This window comes from Malus domestica, chromosome 15 (genome assembly GCF_042453785.1).
Source record: "Malus domestica chromosome 15, GDT2T_hap1".
In the NCBI taxonomy this organism is placed as follows: domain Eukaryota; kingdom Viridiplantae; phylum Streptophyta; class Magnoliopsida; order Rosales; family Rosaceae; genus Malus; species Malus domestica.
Window position 1 is genome coordinate 1,957,244 of NC_091675.1, and position 25,244 is coordinate 1,982,487.

Below are 25,244 nucleotides of genomic sequence, written 5' to 3' on the forward strand. Positions count from 1 at the left end.
TCTTTTATCTAAATCTACACTACATATTAATATAATCATATTTGTCAACCAAAAGAGGATGAAAGACTGTTTAACAAAAGTGCTTGAAATGTGATGTCGAGCTTGAAAAGTGCTTCTGCTATGTTGAGGAAATGATGGCTCTTGATCTCCACCTGCCTTAGGTGGTTTTCAATTTCTGTCATTGGCTCTTGTTTTCTCAGGTTGAGTGCTTGCTCCACTACTACTGCAAAACAAATGTCACGGTTTCCTGCAACTTTTAGAAACTTAATGATTTTGCATTTTGTGTAAGAAGAGAAAACTTACCTGCAACAAGATGGCACTGTGGCTTGTATTTCAAGCCACTAGCGCATTGTCATACTTTTAACTTTCCCACATTGCCATGATTGGCTTGAGATACTGCCACAGTGACATTTGCCTTGCAGAGAAGTTTTTCTTTTGTAAGAAGGGAAGTTGAATTGAAAGAGTTTCTACTTACCATTAACTGTAATTGCTGCAGTTATGCACTCATCATCTCCGAAGGCAGGTGCTTGATCTTGCTTATCATACTGCATAACATACAAAAAAGCTTTAGTTAGTTACCAGCTTATTTCGAATTAGACAAAATTTTGCAACTGAAGCAATATCTTTTATTTGGAAAGTTATCAATTTTCAGATTTTGTAAAGATGGACATACACTTTCCTATGGAAGTAGAGTTTGTGATTTTTCAAGGCTTCGACTTTCAACTTCATTGGGATTATACAAAGTGGGAGCCTCCAGCTCTGCTTCTTTATGTAGGTCGCTGAATCTAATAGTTGAATGTTGCTGTCTCTAACTTTTTCTGTTGCATTGTGACTACCACGTTTTTCATGGCTTCGTCTGGTTGCCACTTCATCGATTCTTCGAGGCATTTCTCTTTTATTCACTCTTCTAGATTTGCCTTCTGCAGTGGTGGTGCTGCATGAACTGATCTCTCCTCCATAGCCGGTAGAGTGCCAAATTTTTCTTTTGCTTGTTGAGGATCCGAGGAGTTTGGTGAAGAATCTTTCTTGTGGAAATTCAAGTCAGGGGAACTTTTGCTTCTGACCAGATTTTTATTATATTTGGCATTTGGAACTCATAGATTGCACTGTTGCAGCGGCTTCTCTAGCGATTTTCTTATTTACCCTAGCTTGCTCTGCAAGTGTCTGCTTCTTTTGCAAATCTACTGCCCCTTTTGACTTACTTCTTGATATCATTTTGCTTCTTCGTTGTTTTTTTGCCACCAACTTTGGTTGTCAAATCTGCTGCTCCTTTGTCTCCCATCTGCGCTTTTCTTTCGGTGACTCAGATTTCAAAGCCATGGATTGCTGCTGGAGTTCAACATTATATGGGGACTTATGCTGCTGATTTCTTGGGAGAATGTTGTTCCCATTTTGCTTTTCCACTGGAATCCAAATTTCCTTAAACCCTGGTTTTGCTTGCATCACAGGTTTATCCTGTTTGAAGGTCTAAGTAGGTTTTTGGTGCTTATCTGATTTGATGGTTGCATTTCCTGATATCACCATGGGTTTAAATTCTTTCGGATCATGAACAACTCCCCTAAGGCTGATATTATTGGCAAGCATGTTTTTTTCTGCTTGCGAAACAAACGTCGTATTCTGCATCAAATGATCCTTAGTCTTAACCTCAGAAATGTTACTCTTTCATTTGTTGTTTGCTCTATCACGTGCCTTTCTCTTTTTGACTTGGAACTCAAGTCTTCCTCCGAGGTGTGCATCAAGTTTTCGTGTTTTGGAAGCTCATTCAGCCCCATTAGTTTTGCAATTACTTTTGGAATCTTCTCCTTTTCTGGTTTAGACTCTTTCTGCTCTGTTGATGGATTCTTGACACCTGCAGTATAGCTGGCTGATTGCCTCTGAGAAACTGATGTTGAGGAGGTTATTTTCCCTTGCTTTTCGCGGTTTAAGCTACTACCTTTTGTAGTGTAAGTTAGAGCTGCAGTCACCTTCTGCACAAACCCCGGCCTCCCAACTTCTCAATTTTTAGGCTCGTGTCTCGAACCAAGGAGAAGCTTGGCAGATCAATTTGCTTTTCCTTAGCCATTTTGACAACATTATCTTCCTCATCTTCATCCTCATCTAGTAATGTAATCCAATTTTTCCTCTGAGAGTCGACTATGTATTCAGAAGTTTCCTGCAGGTTTACAAGCATTCTCAAGGATTCTTCCAAATCCATTGCCTCTTTCACTCTCTCCTTCCCAACTTCTATTGAAAATCTAACACCATTATGTCCATTCGAGCAGGCCTCTAGGATCTGATTCAATTTATGTGCTCCTCTCGATATTTCTTCGATATGTATTGATTGTGTTCTGTTCAATTTTAGATGATAGAAGCTTTTAATTTTTTTGGATTCAATTTTAAATGGGTTGTTGCTTTCAGAGTTTTCGTTTGATGACTGATTTTCTTGATACTACTATCCAATCAAACCCCTTGGACTAATAGTCCTAATCATCCAACGGTCGCAGCTGCGGTCCTCCTTAATTAACCCTCTGTTTTTTTATGTGTGGAATGGTTAATTAGCCTTTGTTTACATTGTTTTGCTTGGGCAGGTAAAAGGTAAAAAGCAAAAATTGTGGTGTGATCACGTGAGGAGAGATTTTTTAGTGTGACCGTCACATGGAGTGGTGAAGTTTTGGTGTTGAAGTTTTGTAGGTGAAGCTTTGATGTTGAAGTTTTGTAGGTGAAGCTTTGAGGTTGAATCTTTGTTGGGTACCATGAATTGATTTTGCTTCACACTATCTTAATCAAGAGTGTGTGAAACTTTTGTAGGTGAAGCTTTTGTGTTGAAGTTTTGTAGGTGAAGCTTTATAGGTGAAGCTTTTGTGGGTGAAGCTTTTGTAGGTGAAGCTTTTGTGGTGGGTGAAGCTTTTGTAGGTGAAGTTTTTGTGGGTGAAACTTTGTAGGTGAAGCTTTTATGGATGAAGCTTTTGTGGGTGAAACTTTTGTGGGTGAAGCTTTGGAGTTGAAGCTTTGGAGTTGAAGCTTTTGTAGGTGAAGCTTTTGTGGATGAAACTTTTGTGGTTGAAGCTTTTATGGGTGAAGCTTTTGTGGGTGAAGCTTTGGAGTTGAAGCTTTGGAGTTGAAGCTTTTGTGGGTGAAACTTTGGAGTTGAAGCTTTTGTTGGGTACCATGAATTGATTTTGCTTCACACTATCTGGATCAAGATAGTGTGAAGTTTTTGAGAATTTGTAGTTGTCCTCCATTGATGAAGCTTTTGTTGGTGAAGCTTTGTTGAGTACCATGAATTGATTTTGCTTCACACTATCTTGATCAAGATAGTATGAAACTTTTGAGAATTTGTAGTTGTCCTCCATTGATGAAGCTTTGTTGAATTTCCCAATTATTTATTTTTTTTTTAATTTTTTGGGAAAATTTGAAATTTGAAAATGTGGAAGAGACAACATATACAAATTTTGCTTCCACATTGTTGAGCAAGAGATTGTGATGCAAGCCACACCTTGTAGTAGTCGAAGGTTTGGATGAACCATATAAATTGAATTTGCTTCGAACAGTCTTGATCAAGAGTGTGTGAAGCTTTCTACGAGTTGTAGTTGCCCTTCATTGATGAAGCTTTTGTTGGTACCATAAATTGGTTTTGCTTCACACTGTCTTGATCAAGAGTGTGTAAAGCTTTTGAGAATTGTGGTTGAACTCATTTGATGAAACTATTGTTGGCACCATAAATTAGTTTTGCTTCACACTGTCTTGATCATGATTGTGTGAAACTTTTGAGAATTGTGGTTGCCCTCCATTGATGAAGCTCTTGTTGGCACCATAAATTGGTTTTGCTTCACACTGTCTTGATCAAGAGTGTGTGAAGCTTTTGAGAATTGTGGTTGAACTCTTTTGATGAAGCTTTTGTTGGCACCATAAATTGGTTTTGCTTCACATTGTCTTGATCAAGAGTGTGTAAAGCTTTTGAGAATTGTGGTTGCCCTCCATTGATGAAGCTCTTGTTGGCACCATAAATTGGTTTTGCTTCACATTGTCTTGATCAAGAATGTGTGAAGCTTTCGACGAGTTGTAGTGTTTGCATTGTTACAGAGGAGAAATGTCTGAAGCCGATGCAAGAGAGAATGGGGTTTCTCCTGTTGATGTCCGATTCGAAGTGCGGTATGACCAAAGAACTTGGGGTACAAATTCTAACCAACAACCTTTAGCCTTGTCCAAGCTAGTTTTCAAAGTTCGCTTGATTATTTTGTTGATGGCTTCAACTTGTCCATTAGACTGGGGATGAGTTGGGGAGGCAAAACATAAGTTGATGTTGAACTTAAAGCAGAACATCCTAAACTTATTGTTGTTGAACTGTCACCCGTTGTTACTGACTATCGCATTGGGAATGCCGAATTTGCAAAGGATATTCTTCCATACGAAGTTTTCTATTTTTGCCTCAGTAATGGTTGCCAATGGTTTTACTTCGGAACACTTTGTGAAGTAGTCAACTGCAACGATTGTATAGCGGACCTTGCCCTTCCATACAGGCATTGTGCCGATCAAATCAAGTCCCCATTGGGCAAAGGGCCAAGGGCTGATCATAGAAGTGAGCGGCTCGGGAGGGAAGTGAGGAATAGTTGCGTAGCGTTGACACTTATCACATAAGCTGGATATTCTGATGGCATCTTGGTGGAGTGTTGGCCAGTAATATCTTGGCGAAAAGCCTTGTGTGCTAGGGATCGAGATCCAACATGATCTCCGCAGACTCATTCATGTATTTCCCTAAGGACAGTTTCTGCTTCTGCATGCATCTTAGGTATGGTAGGTTAAAACCCCACTTGTAGAGTTGGTCATTAATGATCAAGTAACAGGTAGCCTTGTATCGAATCTGCTTAGCTTGGACTTTGTCATTTGGAAGGGTGTCATGAGCAAGGAATCTATAAATTGAGGTAATCCAACTATCCCCCTGTTGTAAGTTGCACACTTCCGCAACCATGGTGCTTGGTGCTGCCAACAATTTGACCTGAATTTTTTTCCCAATCTTGTCTTCCACTGCTGAGGCGAGGCGAGCCAAAGCATCTGCATGACTGTTTACGGCTCGAGGAATTTGGGTGATCTGGTAGTGGAATTGCTTGAGCAACAATTGTGTTTGTGCCAGATATGCTGCCATGGAGATATCGTTAGCGTCAAAGTTGTTGGTGACCTGGTTAACCACCAATTGGGAGTCACTGAAGATATCAATTCGTTTAACCCCAAGGTGTTTGGCCAAACGTAAGCCTGCTATGAGGGCTTCATATTCGGCCTCATTGTTCGACGCCTTGAATTTGAAACGAAGAGCATACTCCATCGCCACTTTGTCAGGGGTCGTAAGGACTAGTCTTGCTCCACAACCCTGTTGGTTGGACGAGCCATCAACATATAGACTCCATGCTGGGGTTGTTGGTTCTATTTTCTGAGCTTCTGAAGGTAATGAAACCACTTCTTTAGGCGTAGAAACAATGTCAACAGGATATGTGAAGTCGGCGATGAAATCTGCCACTGTTTGGCCCTTCTTAGCTGGCTTTGGTTAGTAGGAGATGTCAAACTCACCCAATGTTATTGCCCATTTGATCATTCGCCCAGAAGTGTCAGGACTTTGGAGTATCTGTCGAATATGATGATTGGTAAGCATAATGATAGAGTGTGCTTGGAAGTAAGGGCGAAGTTTTCGAGCAGACATGACCAATGCTAGAGCTAATTTCTTAATGTTGGAGTATCGTGTCTCTGCATCTTGTAAGACCTTGCTAGCGTAGTAGACATGCTATTCAACATTACCATCATTTCGAATGAGAATGGAACTTACTGGTGAAGTCGATACCGACAGATAGATAATGAGAGTGTCACCAACCTCAGGTTTGGAGAGCATATGGGTTTTACTCATGTAGTCTTTGAGGTTCTTGAATGCCTCGACACATTCATCAGTCCATGTAATGTACTTCTTACTTCCCTTAAGTACTTTGAAGAAATGAGCATATATGTCTGTGGCCTTAGAGATAAACCTAGTTAAGGCTGCCACCTTGCTAGTAAGGCTCTGGATGTCTTTTGAAGTTACCGGTTCCTTCATGTTGAGAATTGCTTTGATCTTCCCGGGATTAGCCTCAATGCCTCGTTGGCTTATTATGAAGCCTAAGAATTTGCCAAAGCCTACGCCGAAGGCACATTTGTTGAGGTTCAACCTCATTCGATACCTCTTCAGAATGGTGAAAGTTTCAGATAGGTTGGTGATGTGTTGGTCAGCATGTTTGCACTTGACTAGCATATCATCAACGTAAACTTTCATGCTCTTTCCAATCTGTTCGGCGAACATTGAATTGACCAGTCTCTAATAAGTCGCTCATGCATTCTTTAGCCCGAATGGCATGACTTTATATCAGTATAGTCCCTTGTCAGTAGTGAAGGCTGTGTGTTCTTGGTCTGGAAGGTTCATGAGGATTTGGTTGTATCCTGAGTAAGTATCCATGAAGCTCAGGAGTTCACACCCTGACGTAGAGTCTATAAGTCTGTCTATGAGAGGAAGAGGAAAGCTATCATTCGAGCATCCTTTGTTTAGGTCAGTGTAATCGACACACATTCTCCACAAGACCTTTTAGAGTAGGAGACTTTCTTTGGTGGGATTCTTCTTAACAAGTACAACATTTGCTACCCACGTTGGATAATTGACTTCGCGGACGAAGCATATGCCTTTGAGTTTTTCAACTTCTGCCTTTATTGCCTCGTACCGTTCAGCGTCATAAGATCTTCGCTTCTGTCTCACTGGCTTGGTCTAGGGGTCAATACTTAAGTGACGATAGATGATATCGGGAGAGATGCCTAGCATGTCCTCGTATGACCAGGCGAAGACCTCAATATTCTCTTGCAAAAAAGAGATCAATGCCAACCAAATGGGTGGTGACAAGGTGGTGCCAATCTTCACAATGCGATCCAGATAATCTTTTGAGATAGAGACTTTCTCCAACTCTTCAGCGGGTTGTGCTTGCTGGGTGAAAAAGTCATCTCGAGGATCGTCGGGTTGATTGTTGCCACCGTGAAGATCCAAGTTGGCTTCGTCTGGGCTGGTCTTTATGACTTGGTCATGTATAGAAAGGGTTTCCTTGGACACATGCAGGTGTTGTTGCTTGACCGAAGTGTTGTAACATGATCGTGCACTAAGTTGATCTCCTCTGATGTAACCATTGCACAGGGGTTGGAAATTTCATCAACAACATATGTGTGGATACCATGGCCTTGAGATATTGATGCATGTGTGTCCGAAGATGACATTGTATGTTGTTGGGCAATCAACCACCAGGAAGGTAGTGGTAATGGTAGCTATGTAAGGGCATGTACCAATGGTGAAAGGTAAGTGTATGCTCTTCAAAGGTTGCACGATATCACTGGAGAAGCTTATCAGATGAGAAATTGAGCGATCGAGCAAGTGTTCAGCTACATTAAGTGCCCTGAAAGCTTCAACAAACATGATATTGACCGAAGCCCCCGTGTCTACCAGGATTCATCGTACTTCAAAGTTGGCTATGTGAGCTTCCACGATCAGTGGGCCGTTGTGAGGGTAGATGCTACCTCTTTCTTCCTTAGGGTAGAAACATATTGGATCACGGTTAGGCTTTTGATACTTGCCTCCCCTGATGTCTTCCACGTGAAACACTTGGTGACCAGGCCTTAAAGCTCGTTCGCTGTTTTTCATAGCCCTGTTGGAAGATTTAGATATGGGTATGCCGCCACTTATGGAATATATCACATTCACCTGGCGTTGGTTACGGTTACCCTTTGAAGGGTGAATGAGGAATTGATCAATTTTTCCTTCGCGTGCCAAAGCTTCAATATGATCACGAAAGGTGATACATTTCTCGTTGTCATATCCGTTATGCTCGTGGTAGCAGCAAAACGTGTCTGTGTTCTTCGTGGGCTTGTAATCCGGGTGCCTTGGCTTTGGCTTCGATATCAAGTGTGCTATGCTGGGGTAAATGGCCACGCATGTGGCGTTCAAAAGTGTGTATGCCTCATACCTCGGGGTAGGGCATGTCCTGACACGTGCTTGACCTACTGTGTTAACTGTCTGGGGTCGGGGATTATCGTGGCAATACCCTTGGTTATCGCGGTAGTGTCCCTTACTCCTTTTACTAAAATGAGACTGGTGAGGATGAAAATCTTTCCTTTTGCCTTGAGATTGATATGTCTATTGACTTGGCAAAGTATTAAGTAAGGCAGGGGGAGACACCTCTACCGTTCGGAAGGTTGAGGTCTTCTCATTTGGGTGGGTCTGGCTTCCACTTCCCGCTTGCTGATAGGGGATGGTTGTTGGGGGTTTCTCTTGGTATGTCTTTGCCTCGGCGGAGGCATGGTTATAAGTATGCCCCATCACCTCAGAGTAAGTCTTCCAAGTGTTGGCATTGATCATGTACTTAAAGAAACAGTCACGTAGGCCTGCCGTGAAGGCTTTGAGGGCAGTCTTGTTGTTTGTCTCGGCACAATGAGAATACTCATGGCTGAAGTGGCCAACATACATACATAATGACTCATCTGGATTCTGGCGAATAATGTACAAGTCATCTGCGAAGTGCAAGTGATCGGTCTGGAAAATATGTTAAGAAACAAACAGTTTCCTCAATTCCTCAAATGAGTCTACCGTCTCAGGTGGAAGACGACAATACCAGTTTAGAGCTCCGCCAGAGAAGGTGGAGGGGAAGATAAGACATCGCATTTCGTCGATGTGCATCTGGTATGCCATGGTAGACTCAAAGAGGTTAATGTGTTCAATCGAGTCCTCATTTCCAGTATATAGTTGCAAGCCAAGCTTCTGCTTTGTCTTTGCTTGGAGAGGGTGTCGATGATCCTTTTTGTAAGAGGGCCAGGCCTAGGTTGGTTCCAATCAGGTATCTCAGCTTGTTGTTCGGCCTTCAACTTGTTTACTTCCTTAAGGAGCTGTATGATAAGAGGGTCCTAAGTGGAGTCATGTACCACTGGAGCTTTCTTTCGTAAATCTCCATCTTCTTTTGGAATTAGGAAGGTTTGATCAAGAGCATGTGATTTTTTCCTGGACTCGTCGTACTGATTTCCAAGGTATGTCTGTCGGAACATCTTTAAGTCCCCTATACCTTCGTGTTTCTCTAGGACTTGCTGCCCTTTCTCTAGTAGTCGGCTTAGGACATGGGAAAGAACTGAGTCTTTCAAAGACCCTTGGGTCATTGATTTTTGAGCTTAGTCATTGATCTTTGAGCTTACATGGATGAGATTGTCTCGACGTTGTTTTAGGAAGTCTCGACAGTCGCGAAAGATGGCTTTCGATCCTTCCACTCCTTCTGTAAGAAGGTGCCTTCCTTCACTCCTTCTGCTTCGGGTCGAAGCAGCTGGGTTGAGAAAAGTCTCATGTTGGTTGCCATTTCGATGAGTAGCTCGCTCCTCAACAGGAATACCCATGTCGAGGGCAAATGACCATCCGTGTTGAGGGGCACCCAGTTGATGGTTGACTTCCATAGGGATGATGAACTCATGTGTTTTAGTATATCTAGCCTCGTGGAACATCTCGAAGACATTCTTATACTGCTCTTAGAGGATCTCATTCTTTATCGTTATCTTGTTGTTCTAAGCCTCCAGTTCATCGACTTTAGCCTGAAGAGCAGACTTCTTTTGTTCCTTCTTTCTTTGCTTCGCACCAGATGCAAAAAGGGTGTCATTCTGTGTGGTGTGGCTTCTTTCGCTCCCCATGTTGGAAAAATGATGTCTGGTCAAAAGAGAGTGTACGAATAGTGGAAACCAGCTTAACAAAGCTAAAGAGAGTGGGAACAAGTGTCGTTCCCATAGACGGCACCAAATGTTGATGCACAAAATCGATGATGACTTTGGTACAACAGAAAGTGTCAAGTTTGTGACTTCGCTAGATTGCTTCGGTCACTAGTGTGGATAAGTATGTAAATGGATAGAGACAGGGAAGCAAAAACAAGATGTACGTGGTTCACCCAGATTGGTTATGTCCACGGAGTAGATGAGTTCTCATTAATTGTGAAGGGTTTACACAAGTACATAGGTTCAAGCTCTTCTTTGGTGAATACTAGTGAATGATTTAGTACAAATGACATTACGAAATATTTTGGGAGAATGATATCCTTTTATAGAAAAGAGTTTCTAGCTTTGTTCTGACATTGACACGTGTCATGTTGTGATTGGCTTCCAATGTTGACACGTGTCGCGCTATGATTGGCTTCTGATGTCGACACGTGTTACGTTGTGATTGGCCTTCTGGTTGGAGGGAAACTCTTATGGGTCCTTGACGGTATAACGTTGACCGGTGTTCGGTAGTTTCGGGATTGGTCAAGTATGGTACAAACACTGCGATTTAGGTCAAGGTGTGTCAGTTTGGTATCAGAGCCTTAGGTTTGCAGTCATGCATATCTTGAGAATTTCTAATTATTTTGATGTCTTATGTTAGAACCATACCGCCTCGTAGAGATCAACGTCCTTCTGTTGAGCCTAGTTTCCCAGATATAGCTCAGTTAGAGGAAGCTATAACTAATGTCATTCAGTCTTCGCTCCGTCCTCCCCAAATGACACATCTCGAGATTGTGTATAATCTGAAGCTGAATCATTTTATGGAGAATGAAGGACATGAAGGAGCAGAGAAATGGATCAATCATCTTTGAGAAGACTTTCTGTGTAATGCAAAGTCAGGGGAATCTTCCTCCTGATAAGTGGGTCGAGACGACTACAAGGTTTCTGGGTCCGGAACCTGCATCATGGTGGAGACAAGAGTCTTAACAATTGTTTTAGAAAAGGTTTATTCCCCCTGAGTATATTGATCGCAAAAAGCAAGAGTTTACTCAATTAAAGCAAGGGAATATGACGAAAAATGAATATTATAGGAGATTCATTGACTTGTCTCGCTATCATCCGGAGGTTACAGCTAATCTAGTTGAGATGTTCCGTCGTTTCAGGTTGGGTACTAAAAAGAAATGGCGTTCTATAGCAACCTCGACTCCATGTGCTACTTACCAGGTGTTTTATGAGATTTTGTTAAGGATTGAGGACTCAGAGAATATGCCCAGTGAGAGTGAAGATGAAGAAGAAAAGAATGGGAATCAGAGGCGAGATGATAAAGGTAAAGGTCAGTCTTCTCAAGGACCTCGCAAGACTCAGAGCTTTAAGAGGGATGTAACTAGTTCCAGTTCTTCTAGCAGAGGTTTTAGTGCCACTGGTCAGATGAGAGGTGATAGATTTTCAGGAGGTTATAGATTCCAGAGGCAGGGAGATGCTGGAAGAGGAAGTGTTCATTTGTGTCGCAGATGTAATAATAGGCATTTTGGAGAGTGTAGACAAGGCAGCAGTGAATGTTTTACTTGTGGACAGATGGGACATAGAGCTATAAATTGTCCCCAAAATTAGCAGAGGCCCCAGCAGCCTTCTATGCCATCACCAGCGTTGGGCCAGCAAGTTTCAGGGTTTGGTAGTTATGATCAGATGGGTCGAGGTGGTGCTTACCATTATCAGGGTGATGCCACTCCTTATGCTCCAGGACCATATCAGTATTCGTAGGATCCTTATTACCAGAATGGGTATTCTCAGTATCTTAGAGGGTATACACAGTATCCTTCTATTCTAGCTATTGGATCTCAATGGTACCAGAGATGACAGCCCCAGCAAGTAGAGATTGCTTTCAGTAGTGTAGGATCTTCAAGGCAATCCGGTCAGCCAAGTTAGGGGCGAGGTAATCAAGTTAATAGAGGTCGTGGGGGATGACAACAAGCCCATGGACGTATTAACAATATATCTTTGCAAGATGCTTAGAATCATCCGGACTTGATCATGGGTACGTTAAATATTCTTGGTCACTTTGCTAGAGTTTTAATTGATTATGGCGCTACACATTCTGTCATTTCTCATACATTTGCTCAAGTGACGCAACCTCATCCTACACCTCTAGGGTATGATTTAGAGTTTGCTATGCCTAGAGGGGAGAGATGTTATGTTGATTGTGTATATCCAGGATATCCAGTGATGGTGGATGAGGTAGTTATGCCAGCTAATCTTATCCCGTTAGATATTGTTGATTTTGATGTGATTTTAGGCACAAATTGGTTGCATTATAATCGTGCCAACATAAATTGATACGGGAAAACAGTCACTTTCCATCGTCCTGGATTACCTGAAGTTACTTTTATGGGTGAATGTAGTGGGGTGAGGCATGGTGTTATTTCTGCTGTAAGAGCAAAAAGGTTGTTATCAAAAGATTGTCAGGGATATTTAGCTCTTGTAGTGCTGAATGGTGTTACTTCTAGTAGTGTGGAGGATGTTCGAGTAGTCGGCATTTTCCTGATGTATTCCCTGATGATTTACATGGATTGCCGCCAGACCGAGATGTGGAGTTCACTATTGATTTGCTTCCAGGTATGGATCATATATCTTTGACTCCATATAGAATGGCTCCTGTTGAATTGAGGGAATTGAAATTTCAGTTGCAGGAATTAGTTGATAAAGGTTTTATTCAGCCTAGTACTTCACCCTGGGGAGCTCCAGTTTTGTTTGTAATGAAGAAAGAAGGAACTTTGAGGCTATGTTTTGATTATAGGTAATTAAATCGGGTAACAATTAAAAACCGTTATCCGTTGCCATGTATAGATGATTTGTTTGATCAGCTTCGAGGTGCCTGTGTGTTTTCTAAAATTGATTTGAGATCTAGTTATTACCAGTTGAAGATCAGCAGTGAGGATGTTCCTAAGACTACTTTCAGGACTCGTTATGGTCATTATAAGTTTCTTGGGATGCCATTCGGATTAACGAATGCGCCAGCAGCTTTCATGGATTTGATGAATCGAGTATTCCAGCCATATATAGACAGGTTTGTCATTGTTTTTATTGATGACATTCTGGTATACTCTAAGTCTAAATCAGAGCATGTTCGACATTTTACCTTGGTGTTGAAGAAATTAAGGGAACATTAACTGTATGCTAAGTTTAGCAAGTGCCAATTTTGGTTAAATCAAGTAGCATCTTTGGGATATGTCATTTTTGCTCAAGGTATTCAGGTGGATTCTCAGAAAATGGCAGTTGTGGAGAATTGGGAACAACCACGAACCGTCACTGAAGTACGGAGTTTTCTTGGCCTAGCAGGCTATTATAGACGGTTTGTTAAGGATTTTTCAGTCATTGCTTTGCCATTAACGAGGTTGACTAGAAAAGAAGTTAAGTTTGAATGGGATAATAATTGTGAGCAAAGTTTTCAACAGTTGAAGTATTATCTCACTCATGCACCTGTTTTGGCACTTCCAGATGATAATGGTAATTTTGTGGTCTACAGTGATGCTTCATTAAATGGTATGTGTTGTGTGTTGATGCAACATGGTAGGGTGATTGCTTATGCTTTACGACAATTAAAGCCTCATGAGATGAATTATCCTACTCATGATATGAAGTTAGCAGCTATCATATTCGCTTTGAAGATTTGGAGACATTATCTCTACGGAGAGAAATGTAAAATCTTCAAAGATCATAAGAGTCTTCAGTATCTTTTTACTCAGAGGGATCTTAATCTTCGGCAACGAATGTGGATTGAGTTGCTTAGTGATTATGATTGCACGATTGAGTATCACCTTGGTCGTGCGAATGTGGTGGCGGATGCACTTAGTAGGAAAACTCCAGTTAGACTTAATGCCATTTATGATTGTCATGTTCCTCTTCTTGCGGATTTAAGGTCCACTGGAGTGAAGTTATAAGTGGAAAATCGAGAGGAAGCCTTGCTTGCAAATTTTCAAGTCATGTCAATTTTAATTGATCGTATACTTGAAGCCCAGATGAATGATGAAGAGACCCAGAAAATAATTCAAACAAGGAATCGAGGGAAGAAGAAAAACTTCAGAATTCGAGAAACTGATGGCATGCTTATGCAGGAGAGTAGGATGTATGTGTCGAATAATATGGAATTAAAGAAAGCAATTCTTGATGAAGCATATATTTCAGCTTATGCAATGCATCCAGGAGGTACAAAAATGTATCATACCATTTGACCATTTTATTATTGGCTAGGTATAAAACGAGAAATTGCTGAATATGTGAGTAAGTGTGTCATTTGTCAGCAAGTCAAAGCAGAAAGAAAGAAGCTTTTTGGATTGATGCACCCACTTCTCGTTCCACAGTGGAAATGGGAAAATATTACTATGGATTTTGTGTACAAGCTTCCTCGTACACATAATGGTTATTATGGCATCTGGGTGATAGTTGATCGGCTTACTAAGTCAGCACATTTTATTCCCGTGAATGAGAAATATCCTTTAAGCCGATTAGCTAAATTGTTCATATCGAAGATCGTGAAGTACCATGGGATTCCAATTAGTATTATCTCGAATTGGGATCCTAGATTTGCTTCTAAATTCTAGATAGCATTCCAGGAAGCTCTTGGTTCGAGATTACTTTATAGTACAACATATCATCCTCAAACAGATGGACAATCAGAGAAGACTATTCAGACGTTGGAAGATATGCTGAGATCTTCAGTATTATAGTTTGGTGACGTTTGGCATAAGCGGTTGGATTTAATGGAATTTGCCTACAACAACAGCTTTCATTTAAGTATTGGTATGTCACCATTTGAAGCACTTTATGCTAAATCTTGTCGTACACCCTTATGTTGGTCAGAGGTTGGAGAAAGAATTTTGATGGGCCCTGAGATCGTGGATGAGACTACGCAAAATTTTCAGGTGATTAAGTCTAACCTGAAAGTGGCCCAGGATAGATAGAAGAGTCTAGCAGACAGACATGCCACTGACCGGATGTATAATGTAGGTGATTGGGTGTTTCTGAAGCTATCACCATGGAGAGGTGTTGTACGATTTGGAAAGAAAGGCAAGTTGAGTACTAGGTATATTAGACCATATATGATCACCAAGCGAGTCGGTGAAGTTGCTTACAGGCTTGAGTTGCCTCCAGAGTTGTCCAAAGTGCAAGATGTTTTTCATGTCTCTATGCTTCGTCATTAGTTTTTCAATTACTTTTGGAATCCTCTCTTTTTTTGGTTTAGACTCTTTCTGTTATGTTGATGGATTCTTGACACCTGCAATATAGCTGACTGATGGCTACGTCACCTTCATGTGACGGCCAGCATGACGTGCATTTAGGTCGGGGTGTGTCAGTCTAAGCCATTAAGAATCAATTAGAAAACACCCCTAAGGACTTACTAACTCGAGTTGAAATGGCTACGAAACCAACTAACCACCCTGCCCCATGCCGAAACTCTACCGTTTCTTGCGAGAATCACTGCTGATTAGGCAGAACTGACCCAGTTACTAAGCAAACCCTCATGTGGAACAATTATTACTTTATTTATGATAATAACTAACTTTACTTTACTTGGAACAAATATTAGAAATGAACTTAGTTCTAAGTGTTTAAATCTCACTTCCCACAAATCATGTTGATGTGAATGTGCAAATTTTCAAAGTATAACCCATGAATTAGTGTCTCAGCAACCCCGTAAAATTTAAATGACCGGTTATGGGTATTACCCGCGGTTATAAACGGGTACCCATTTAACCTTTTATGTTAATATATGTAAAATTAGAAAGATCTCATCGATTCGTTGTCAAATATGACAGTGTTTAATGGTAGAAAAATAAAATTATGACAAATTTCTTTTTTAATTTTCAAGTTTTTATAAAAACATGTACGGGTAAAAAAAGGGTAAACATGTATATGTGGTTATGGTTAAATGGGTGAGCGATTGTGAGTATGATTAACCGTTTATAATCGGTTATGGATATAATCGTTTATGTAATTATCCAAAGGGTAAACGATTATGCGGGTAAGAGATTAAATGGTTATGGGTAAATAACCGCTGTTACCCGCCGACTATAAGTATTGCCCATCCCTACCTGGAATTGGGGAAAGGGGCTGGAAACAAAATAATGGCTTTAATCATTTATGTAATTACTCAAAGGGTAAACGGTTATGCGGGTAAGAGATTAAACGGTTATGGATAAATAACCGCTGTTACCCGCCTACCATAGTAAGGTACAAAAGTGCCAGGCGGTGGGATAGAACTCGTGACCTGGAATAAAAACCCAAGAGTGCTGCGGGCCGAATTTGAACCCGTGACCTGGTGGAACAGCGTGAGGCGCTGAACCTTGCACGTGCAGGAACACTCGTGTGAAAACCCTAACACCTGGAGCTATATAAGCTGACTTATCAGCTTCGTCCTCCATTTCCAATCCCCGCTGCCGTTGCCCTCTCTCTCAACTTTTGCGGACCTCGAGCCCAGCACCATGAGTGCACTCCTGCATCATTTCTCCAGAAACTGAAACCCTAGCTTCACCTCAGTCAAAAACTTGAGACCCTTCCCATTCACTTTTTAGCCGTGCCACCATAGCCATTTTGTCCAAAATCGTATCTCATCTTCAAGCTACAACCTGTAACCCCCAAACTTCGAATTTGAGAAATGAAACCCAGAACTTCGAAGCCATATCCGCAGCCCCATCTCACCGATTCTCCAAAAAAATAATAAAATAATAATAATAATAATAATAATAAAAAGAGTACACGATCTTTCATTGGTTCACTATATGTCTCAGTGCTTTATTTATTCTGAAAAAGACTCTGGACTCCTCATGCATGTGAGTTGGGTTTGGTGCAGATCCCATTCGTGGTTAGAAGAAGATGCGCAGAGACAGAATTGGCACGGGTGCACAAATCCAAAGGGAATCAAGCAGCATACATCTCAAAATCCTCACGGTCAGAATTACAGGTATAGGTTTCAACCGCGAAAACTTATTTTTTTCGATATACATCTGTTGAACATATTCCTTGGATTTGTGATTCAGTTTTTGGTGCATGCATCCCAGATTTGTGCTAGGAGTTGAATCAGTTTCTCTGCATCCAAATGGATCCTGACAGTTTCCATTATACTCATGTATTTTTTTCTCTTTTGTATGCATGCTGCCCTGAATAAATGTGATGAATCTTGAGCTAAACGTTGCACCAAATGGATCCTGTGCTCCCTTCTGTGTTGTTTGGATCCCACCCCCAAACTTGTATGTAATAATATTTTAAATATAATGCGAGGGAGTGGTTGAGTGAGATGGAGTGCCAAGCAATGCAAAAAGGGCTTCATCACCAACCCCACTGTAAGTATTTTTGGAACTTTTTCTGCATTGGATTAATTTCTGCACTTTGCGTTGATGATGAATATTGTCCTCACACTTTCACACCCATCAAAGAAGAATCAAAGTAAGACACAATTATGTTTTTGTCATGAACATCAAAACATGAATGTTGTTTTCAAATATCAAATGCAAAAACCATGAATAAATGTGATATTTCACAAATGCGAGATTTTTGTGATCAAACATCAAATGAATATGAAGTAATAATAAATGTGTAGTTAATAATCACAAACATCAAATGAATATGGATGAATAATATGAACAAGCCAAATGGTAGTTATAACAGGTTATGGGGTTAGGATTTCCTCCCATCACCTGCTGATTTCGGTAAAATAATGCAAGAACTACACACAAGGAGCTACCAATCATTAGCCCCAATTGCTCACCAACATTAAATTCACCATTAACCAACTTTGTTTTAGCAAGAAATACTATCAAAACAAATATTATGCCCACAACCATATCGGCAACCCCAAGCACAGTTGTAGATTTGGTGATCCAAATAAATGAAATGAAAAGGGCAAAAAATCATGCAAGAATCCAAAGCCAATAGTATAAATCCAAAATGTGGCTACTACGGGCTTTGGATCCTTGCATGATTTTTTGTCCTTTTCATTTCATTTGTTTGCATCGCCAAACCTACCACTGTACTTGGGGTTACCGATATGCTTGTGGGCATACTATCTGTTTTGATAGTATTTTGGGCCAAAACGAAGTTGGTCAGTTGTGGATTTAATGTTGGTGAGCAATTGGGGCTAATAATTGGCAACTCGTTATGTCTAGTTCTTGTCGAATTGTACTGAAATCAATATGAGCAAGTGATGGGAGGAAATCCTAACCCCATAACTTGTTATGGTTGGTTGTCTATGAAAGTAACCACCATTTGGCTTATTCATTTGATGTTTGTGATTATTAACTAAACATTTATTTTTCGTTCATATTCATTTGATGTTTGATGACAAAAATCTTGCATTTGTGAAATGTCACATCTATTCATGTTTTTTGCATATGATATTCATAGGTGAAAACAACATTCATGTTTTGATGTTCATGACAAAAACATAGTTGTGTCTTCCTTTGCTTCTTCTTTGATGTTGAGTGTGAAGGGCAATATGGAAAGGCTTTTTAGCCAAAATTGTCCCTGAGATGAGATTTGCATAACTCTTCATGATTGTTCTTGAAGCAGTCAACTTGATAGTGATCTGACTTACTGTGCCACCCTATTTTCCTTATTACGTGGCTCAAATACGACCTATTATTAACTTCACGGTTCTTTATCATAACCTATGCTTCTTTCTGTTTCTGTCAAGTAATGTGAGGTAAACGAAAACCATATGATATAGGCTTCGTGATGAAATCGATGGCAGTAATTTCTCTGATGAGATTTGAAATTGAATTGGGCATGAACGAACTCAGGTTGATCTAACCAAATTGCACCTCAAGTATGCAAAATGCAAGGGCTTGCAAGCCAGGGCCTTTTTACTTGGAATGGTATGGGCCTGAAGATTTAACTTGTAAACAGTTATTGGTCCTCACCTTTAGGTGGATAGTACTGATTTGTGACTCAAGTAGTTCGGGATTTGCCCCGTGTTCGATCATCCCTATTTCCAACTGATATGACTTGTATAAACAAATGTAGTAACAGTCAAATTAGTTGGAACATGATGCTTTCGTTTTATATACCTAAGTTCGAATTCAAGTCCGAGTGATTTATATTAAAAAGTATTTGAGGAAATTATATTTTATCTATACCATATTGTAACACATCTCTATAAATGTGATGCCTATGACATGTTCACTCACCTTTTAATCCCAACTCTAAAAATCAAAGCTGGTATAAAAGATCAAATATGGCCTTGACTTCAGGAAATTGTTCTACGCATGCATGCATTTACAATTCTCTACAAAATATTAAACGCTTTCCTTTTATACGTCTTAATTGTAAGGAAAATTAATGAAAAGGGTTTGAAAAAATTTAGTTTTAATAAAAAACCATGTTATAAGTTTTGTTTAACAATTAGTGCAAGGCCCATATTAAAATAGTCTAACTAAAAATGGCCAAACTATAATAAATTATGATTTGTTGATTTTACCCCTAATTTTTTAAGGTCGAGTTCCAAATTTTCGTCGTTAATGGAGTTCATCGATGTTTTGCAGACCTTCTCCTTTTTCTTTGAAACAAAAATATAGATCCTCATGCTATTTAATTTATATTTTGTATTATTTCGTTGAAATGTGATCGTTGTTATTATTCATAGTGTATTCGAGGTATTGTTTTTTAATTTTTCATCGTCTGTGGAGTTCATCGTTTGTTTCTGCAGAAAATAAATTTGAGATTTACATGCTATTCAATAATAACGACGGGTCATTGTTTTTGGACTATAAAAATAAATTGTTTTTGGATTTTAAGTAACACTGTTTCTGGAATCTAAGTCACTGTTTTTAGATCCAAATGAAATAGACACTATTTCTGAAATGTAAGCTAGAAAAGAAATAGTGAAATTTATTGTATTTAGATTCAAAGTAAAATAAGAACCTTGTTTATTAAATGTAATCAACTGATGTATGAAAGAAAAGAAACAATCAAAGGTTAAAACATAGACTGTTTCTGGAACTAAGTCACTGTTTTTGAAATTTAAGTCACTATTTTTGGATTTTGATTCTTTTCTTTTCAGATACAATGTTTGTTTGTGCACAGACAAAACAAACATTGTATCTGTTTTTTTTTTTCCAGACACTTTCGCTGGTTTCTGCCATTAAACTTCTTTGAACTTGTTTTGGCGACTTTGTTCCGATGAATGCTTCATTTTTCAACTTTGATTTCAACTTTGATTTGGTTGTTTTTGAAATGGGAGAATTCGATTTGATAGGAAGACAAGGAGTTATTATGGCGATCTCGTGCTGGGTTGAGGTTGGTGAAGAGTGAAGACAATATCAAATCATTTAGGGGTATTTGCGGAAGTGTAGATTTGTAGTGGGTTGGGCTTGTAAGTTTGTCTCGTAGACAATAGTTTTGGATGATTTTTTATTAAACTTTGAGCCATTTTGGTTAAATAACATTTTGGGATGATTTTTGGTTAAATATTTGTTGGCCCAAACCTTTTTCATTAAAGCTCCCTAAATTAAATGGCTAAATGGATACCCGTTATAACCGCGGGTAATACCCATAACCGCCCATTTTAAATTTAACAGATAAACGGTTATACCCATAACCATTTGTTCGTCTAAACAACCGTGAACTTTAAATGGGCAGGTAACCGCGGTAACCCATGAGTATTTTGTCCATTCCTAACCAGTAGTAGCCACATTTTGGATCTATATTTTCTGTTGGTCTTGATCTCTACCTCCAACAGCAAATAGATCCAAAATATGGCTACTACTGCCTTTGGATGATCATGTTTTGCTTTTGCCCCTTTCATTTTAGTTGTTTGGATCGCCAAACCTACCACTGTTTTTGGGGTTGCCGATAAGCTTGTGGGCATACTATCTGTTTTGATAGTATTTCGGACCAAAACGAAGTTGGTCACTGGTGGATTTAATGTTGCTGAGCAATTGGGCCTAATGATTGGCAGCTCCTTGTGTGTAGTTCTTATCGAATTCTACTGAAATCAATATGAGCAAGTGATGGGAGGAAATCCTAACCCTATAGCCTGTTATGGTTGGTTGTCTATGAAAGTCATTCAGAACTATTTCAACAGGTGCAGGGCGAATGCTAATGCTGCTAATCCCAGCAATAATGGAACGAATAAGGAAGCAAGGGATGATGCTGGACAATGCGAGGAGGCCAATGATCGAAACAACAATCAAGAGATGCTGCTGTTTGATTTGTAGTTAATTTATTTCCTTGTGGAATATTTTATGATGTGCTTTTACTTTCTCTGTTTTGTTTGTTCTTCTAATATTATCTGTGTCATTTGGAGAAATGAGTCCAAATTTTTAATACCAAAAACGTCATATCATATCATCAGCTAGAAATATAGCTGCGAATGGTCCCCAAATGCCTTCATTAAGTAAGACCAAGTTCAATCCCAAATCAATAGCAAATTTTCAACTTTTGTTCTTAAAGCATCAACTCAGCAGTCAACTTGATAGTGATCTGACTTACTGTGCCACCCTCTTTTCCTTATCACGTGGCTCAAACACAACCTATTATTAACTTCACGATTCTTCTTCCCATTGATATTATGTACTAATATTAACTTCATGGTTGTTCTTTATCATAACCTATACTTCTTTCTGTTTTCGTCAAGTAATGTGAGGTAATCGAAAACCATATAATATTGACTCCGTGATGAACTCGATGACAGTAATTTCTCTTATGGGATTTGAAATTAAATTGGACATGGATGAATTCAGGTTGATCCAAATTAAATTGCACCTCTAGTACGCAAAATGCAAGGGCTTGCAAGCCAGTGCCTTTTTACTTGGACTGGTATGGGCCTGAAGACTTAACTTTTAAATAGTTATTGGTCCTCATCTTTGATTAGGTGGATAGTGCTGATTTGTAACTCAAGTAGTTCGCGATTTGCTCCGGTTACGTGTTCGATCAACCCTATTTCCAACATATATGACTTGTATAAACAAATGTAGTAATAGTCAAATTAGTTAGAACATGATGCTTTCGTTTTTTATACCTAAGTTCGAATTCAAGTCCGAGTAATTTATATTAAAAAGCATTTGAGGAAATCATATTTTATCCATACCATGTGATGCTTATGACATGTTCACTCACCTTCTAATCCTAAAAATCAAAGCTTGTATAAAAGATCAAATATGGCCTTGACTTCAGGAAATTGTTCTACGCATGCATGCATTTACAATGCGCTACAAAATATTAAACTCTTACCTTTTAGACTTGTTAATTGTATTGCTTGATTATTCTTCGAGATTTCATTATCTGAAAACCAATAAAAAGCATCTAATAATTATAATTAATCAAAATTTATTTGGAGCTGTTGTTAAATTTGCCAATTATCTGTTCTATCAATCTACGTCTTGACTTAGAATTTGGTATTTATATAGAAAAACACTAGTATTATCTTTTTTACTGTTATTACTGTTGTAGGCATTTTGACATCTTTCTTAAAAATGCTATTACGAGGAAAATGAGTAATGAAGTTTTAATGCAGAATTGATCCTACCGAAATTTTCAAACTTTCTTTTTCTAGGTACAAATTAAACACTTGATGTTTATAGTTTGTGTAAAATTTTCCAACAAAATTTCCAAAACTAGTAATAAAGTTAATAGTACGGCATGACTGTTATTTTCTTTTAACACATTCGCACGTACTTGCTGGGAAAGAGCGGGAAAGGTGAGCTCATCTGCAGGCCCCCCAAGAATAACAGGATTGCGTTACTCGACCAGTGACAAGTCTCCACGTAGTGAGTGTTCACTGCCTCAGCAGCCCTATAAATACTCGACGATCCCAACTCATTTCTTTTGTGTAGCGATTAAGGAAGAGAAGGGAGGAGCATCGGATCAAGGCGGTGGAGTCGTTGGTCGTCCCTAAAGTCAAAAGGTTAGAGCTTTGAACCTGACCACCTTAATTAATCTCACAATTAAGTATGTAATTTGTTTTAATTATGTATCCCTTGGATGTTCTTGTAGTTGAATGTTTCAAACATTTGTTTGGTTAATGAGAAATTGTGAAGGGAAGTAAATAGAATTTGAGAAAGGTCAGATCTTTTGTTTTGAAACCCGATTAGTCAGATTTTTTGTTGAGAAAGATGAGATCTTTAGTAAATTAATTTGGGAATTTTGATGGATTTGGGCGATAGATTAGCTTAATGAAGTTTGTTTAAATGATCATTAATCTGTCCACGCATTGCGGATTAATTTTGAGTGGATGCTCATAGTTTGATAGTTATCATCGTAAATAATTGTTCACTTCATATTTTATGACTTCATTTTCGCGAATTATTTCCTGTTAATTCTTAGTTAAAAACTCTCTGATTGATTATTTGCTTTCCTAAATCATGTTTTTGGTCCTGCTTGTTCCTTTGGCAGACCTAATTGAGTTGTCATGTATCCGCAATCAGCTGCCCTGCCTGCTGATATCAGCTTACAGTGTACCGATGAGGAGCTCTGTGTGTCCTTAGAGAAAATACAGGACGGATCCCCGCTTCCTGGAAATGTGATTCGAGATGTAAATCCTTACCGATGCGCGCCCTCGAATTTACCCGGTTATTTTTCGTGCCTTTCAAATGGATGTAAATGTAATGAAGTTGATTAACTGAGTCATATTGGGATAATATCGATGTGATTAGTAGTAATCTACGACTCTGCTAGTCTGTCTCTCTAAAGCTTAACAGTTTTAGTCTTATGCAGATGGTTTTTGGTACTTCATTCGCTCGAGTGAGAGCAACCCTACAAATATTGGGCAGTGGAGAGCCAAAGGGGAGGCCAGTAGAATATTCTCAAACTCCTCCATCTATGGTTGGAGAGCTACACTTGAATTCTATCGAGGCCAAGCCCCTCATGAAACTAAAACCAATTGGGTGATGCAAGAATACTGGATAACTCAGAAGAAATCGTCGGAAAGCAGCAAATTGAAGGTAATCGATTGGAGTCTGCCAATCATGTATATTACATTGCCTGATTTGTTCTACATATTTTGTTTCTCTGCCCAAGCTGCCAGTTCACTGCCAGTTTGGTTAGATAAATGTGCAGGATGTCGGGTCGCTTTGCAGAGTCTTTCTTAGGGATGATGAAACACCAAACTCCAATAAGCTTCAGGAATTGGTGAATTCTGATAGGGCTATTCACTCAACACATTCAGTTGTTCCGCGTGTTGAGGATCGTGGTTCCACCAGCAAGCCTCGTGTTGAAAATGTACACTTTGTTTGGAAAAACATTATTTGCTACTAGCTTTTATGATGCATATATCGTTTGATCATTGCTCTGATGGGATGTCGTGATTTCTTTGTTATATTGTAGGAGGCAAGCAATGATCGCGAAACGGGAACATTGGTAGTTACAGAAAGGCTTCCAGTTCGAGATGATAATGTGCAAATTATGCACGAGAATGATTACCTTTCGAGAGGCGACTACTTGGAATTGCTGGATCTTGACACACCAGCATCTCATTCATTTAGTTCAGTTTCGAGTTGCTTGACAATGTCCTCGGACGAATGCTTCGATTCTCTGGCATTGTTGGAAGAACTAGAGCCTAAAAGTAAGCAAGAATTGGTGACGAACAACAATAAGTTGGTCGTGTTTGCATCCTCTTCAGGTACATAAAAAAATAATGCCGCTTAATTTTGGTGAACAATAATAATCATTCTATATGAAGAACCCTAAAATTACTCTCTTTTTTTATTTTTGTTAATAGGATCTTTCGACAAGTCTCGCGACAAAGAAAGAATCAGAAATCGTTCTCCGAATCCTGGCTCATCTGTTTGTGCCAAGATTGTCACAGAAAATAGTTCAAAAAATGCGAGCAGAAAACAAAAATCAGACGATAGGAATGAAGGGCCATCAAATTCTCAGAATGCTAATGTTGGTGGAACCAAAAAGCTTAAGAGGAAGAAGTATTTCTGCTTCATGCCGTTTTAGGTCATCTGTTTTCATTCTACACGTGTGTATTTATGTATATTAACGAATTTGAGTAGCAAATAATCAACATCATACTTAGACATTTTTTGTATTGTTCAAATGAATCATTTTGGAAATTTTTTTGTAGAATCTTTTTTCTACTATTGTCTGCTTTATTACACTAAACATGGTAAATACCATATTAAACTAAGTATGGTAAATACCAAAAATATATATGACAATATTTGGGAATTTCTTATCTATTCATTAATCTCCAAAGTGGAGTATATATAGGAGTTACAATTGGTATTACATATGTACTTCACCAATGTGGGACAATAAACTACTATTTACACTTTAACTAATATATAACTCGCAACACTCCCCCCTCAAGTTGGTGCAAAGATGTCACGCATGCCCAACTTGTCAAGCGAGTTGGAAAACACTCTATTAGACACAGCCTTAGTAAGAGCATCAGCAAGTTGATCTTCATATCTCACAAACAGAAACATAATAATTCCAGCATCCAATTTTTCCTTAATGAAATGTCAATCAATCTCCACATGTTTTGTTCGATCATG

At 39.3% G+C, this 25,244-nt stretch overlaps 1 protein-coding gene and 1 long non-coding RNA gene across 5 annotated transcripts; both read left to right on the forward strand.

Annotated features, from left to right (window-relative positions):
• The first annotated feature begins 15,872 nt into the window (after positions 1-15,872).
• On the forward strand, positions 15,873-18,828 carry LOC108171718 (uncharacterized). Its single transcript, XR_001788267.3, has 2 exons — positions 15,873-16,711; positions 16,809-18,828. It is a non-coding gene; the product is annotated as an uncharacterized lncRNA (long non-coding RNA).
• Positions 18,829-22,521: 3,693 nt separating this feature from the next.
• Positions 22,522-24,922, forward strand: LOC103420929 (NAC domain-containing protein 83-like). Of its 4 annotated transcripts, none has more exons than XM_008358964.4 (6): positions 22,522-22,648; positions 23,137-23,345; positions 23,458-23,684; positions 23,788-23,961; positions 24,067-24,361; positions 24,461-24,813. In XM_008358964.4, exons 2-6 carry the CDS (start codon positions 23,153-23,155, stop codon positions 24,682-24,684), a joined length of 1,113 nt encoding a protein of 370 aa, XP_008357186.1. In that variant the 5' UTR covers positions 22,522-22,648; positions 23,137-23,152; the 3' UTR covers positions 24,685-24,813. The 4 variants fall into 4 exon arrangements, with proteins under 4 accessions (XP_008357186.1, XP_008357187.1, XP_028949093.1 ...); XM_008358965.4 differs by having other exon boundaries at positions 23,800-23,961; XM_029093260.2 differs by having other exon boundaries at positions 23,137-23,312; positions 23,800-23,961.
• Positions 24,923-25,244: the final 322 nt, after the last annotated feature.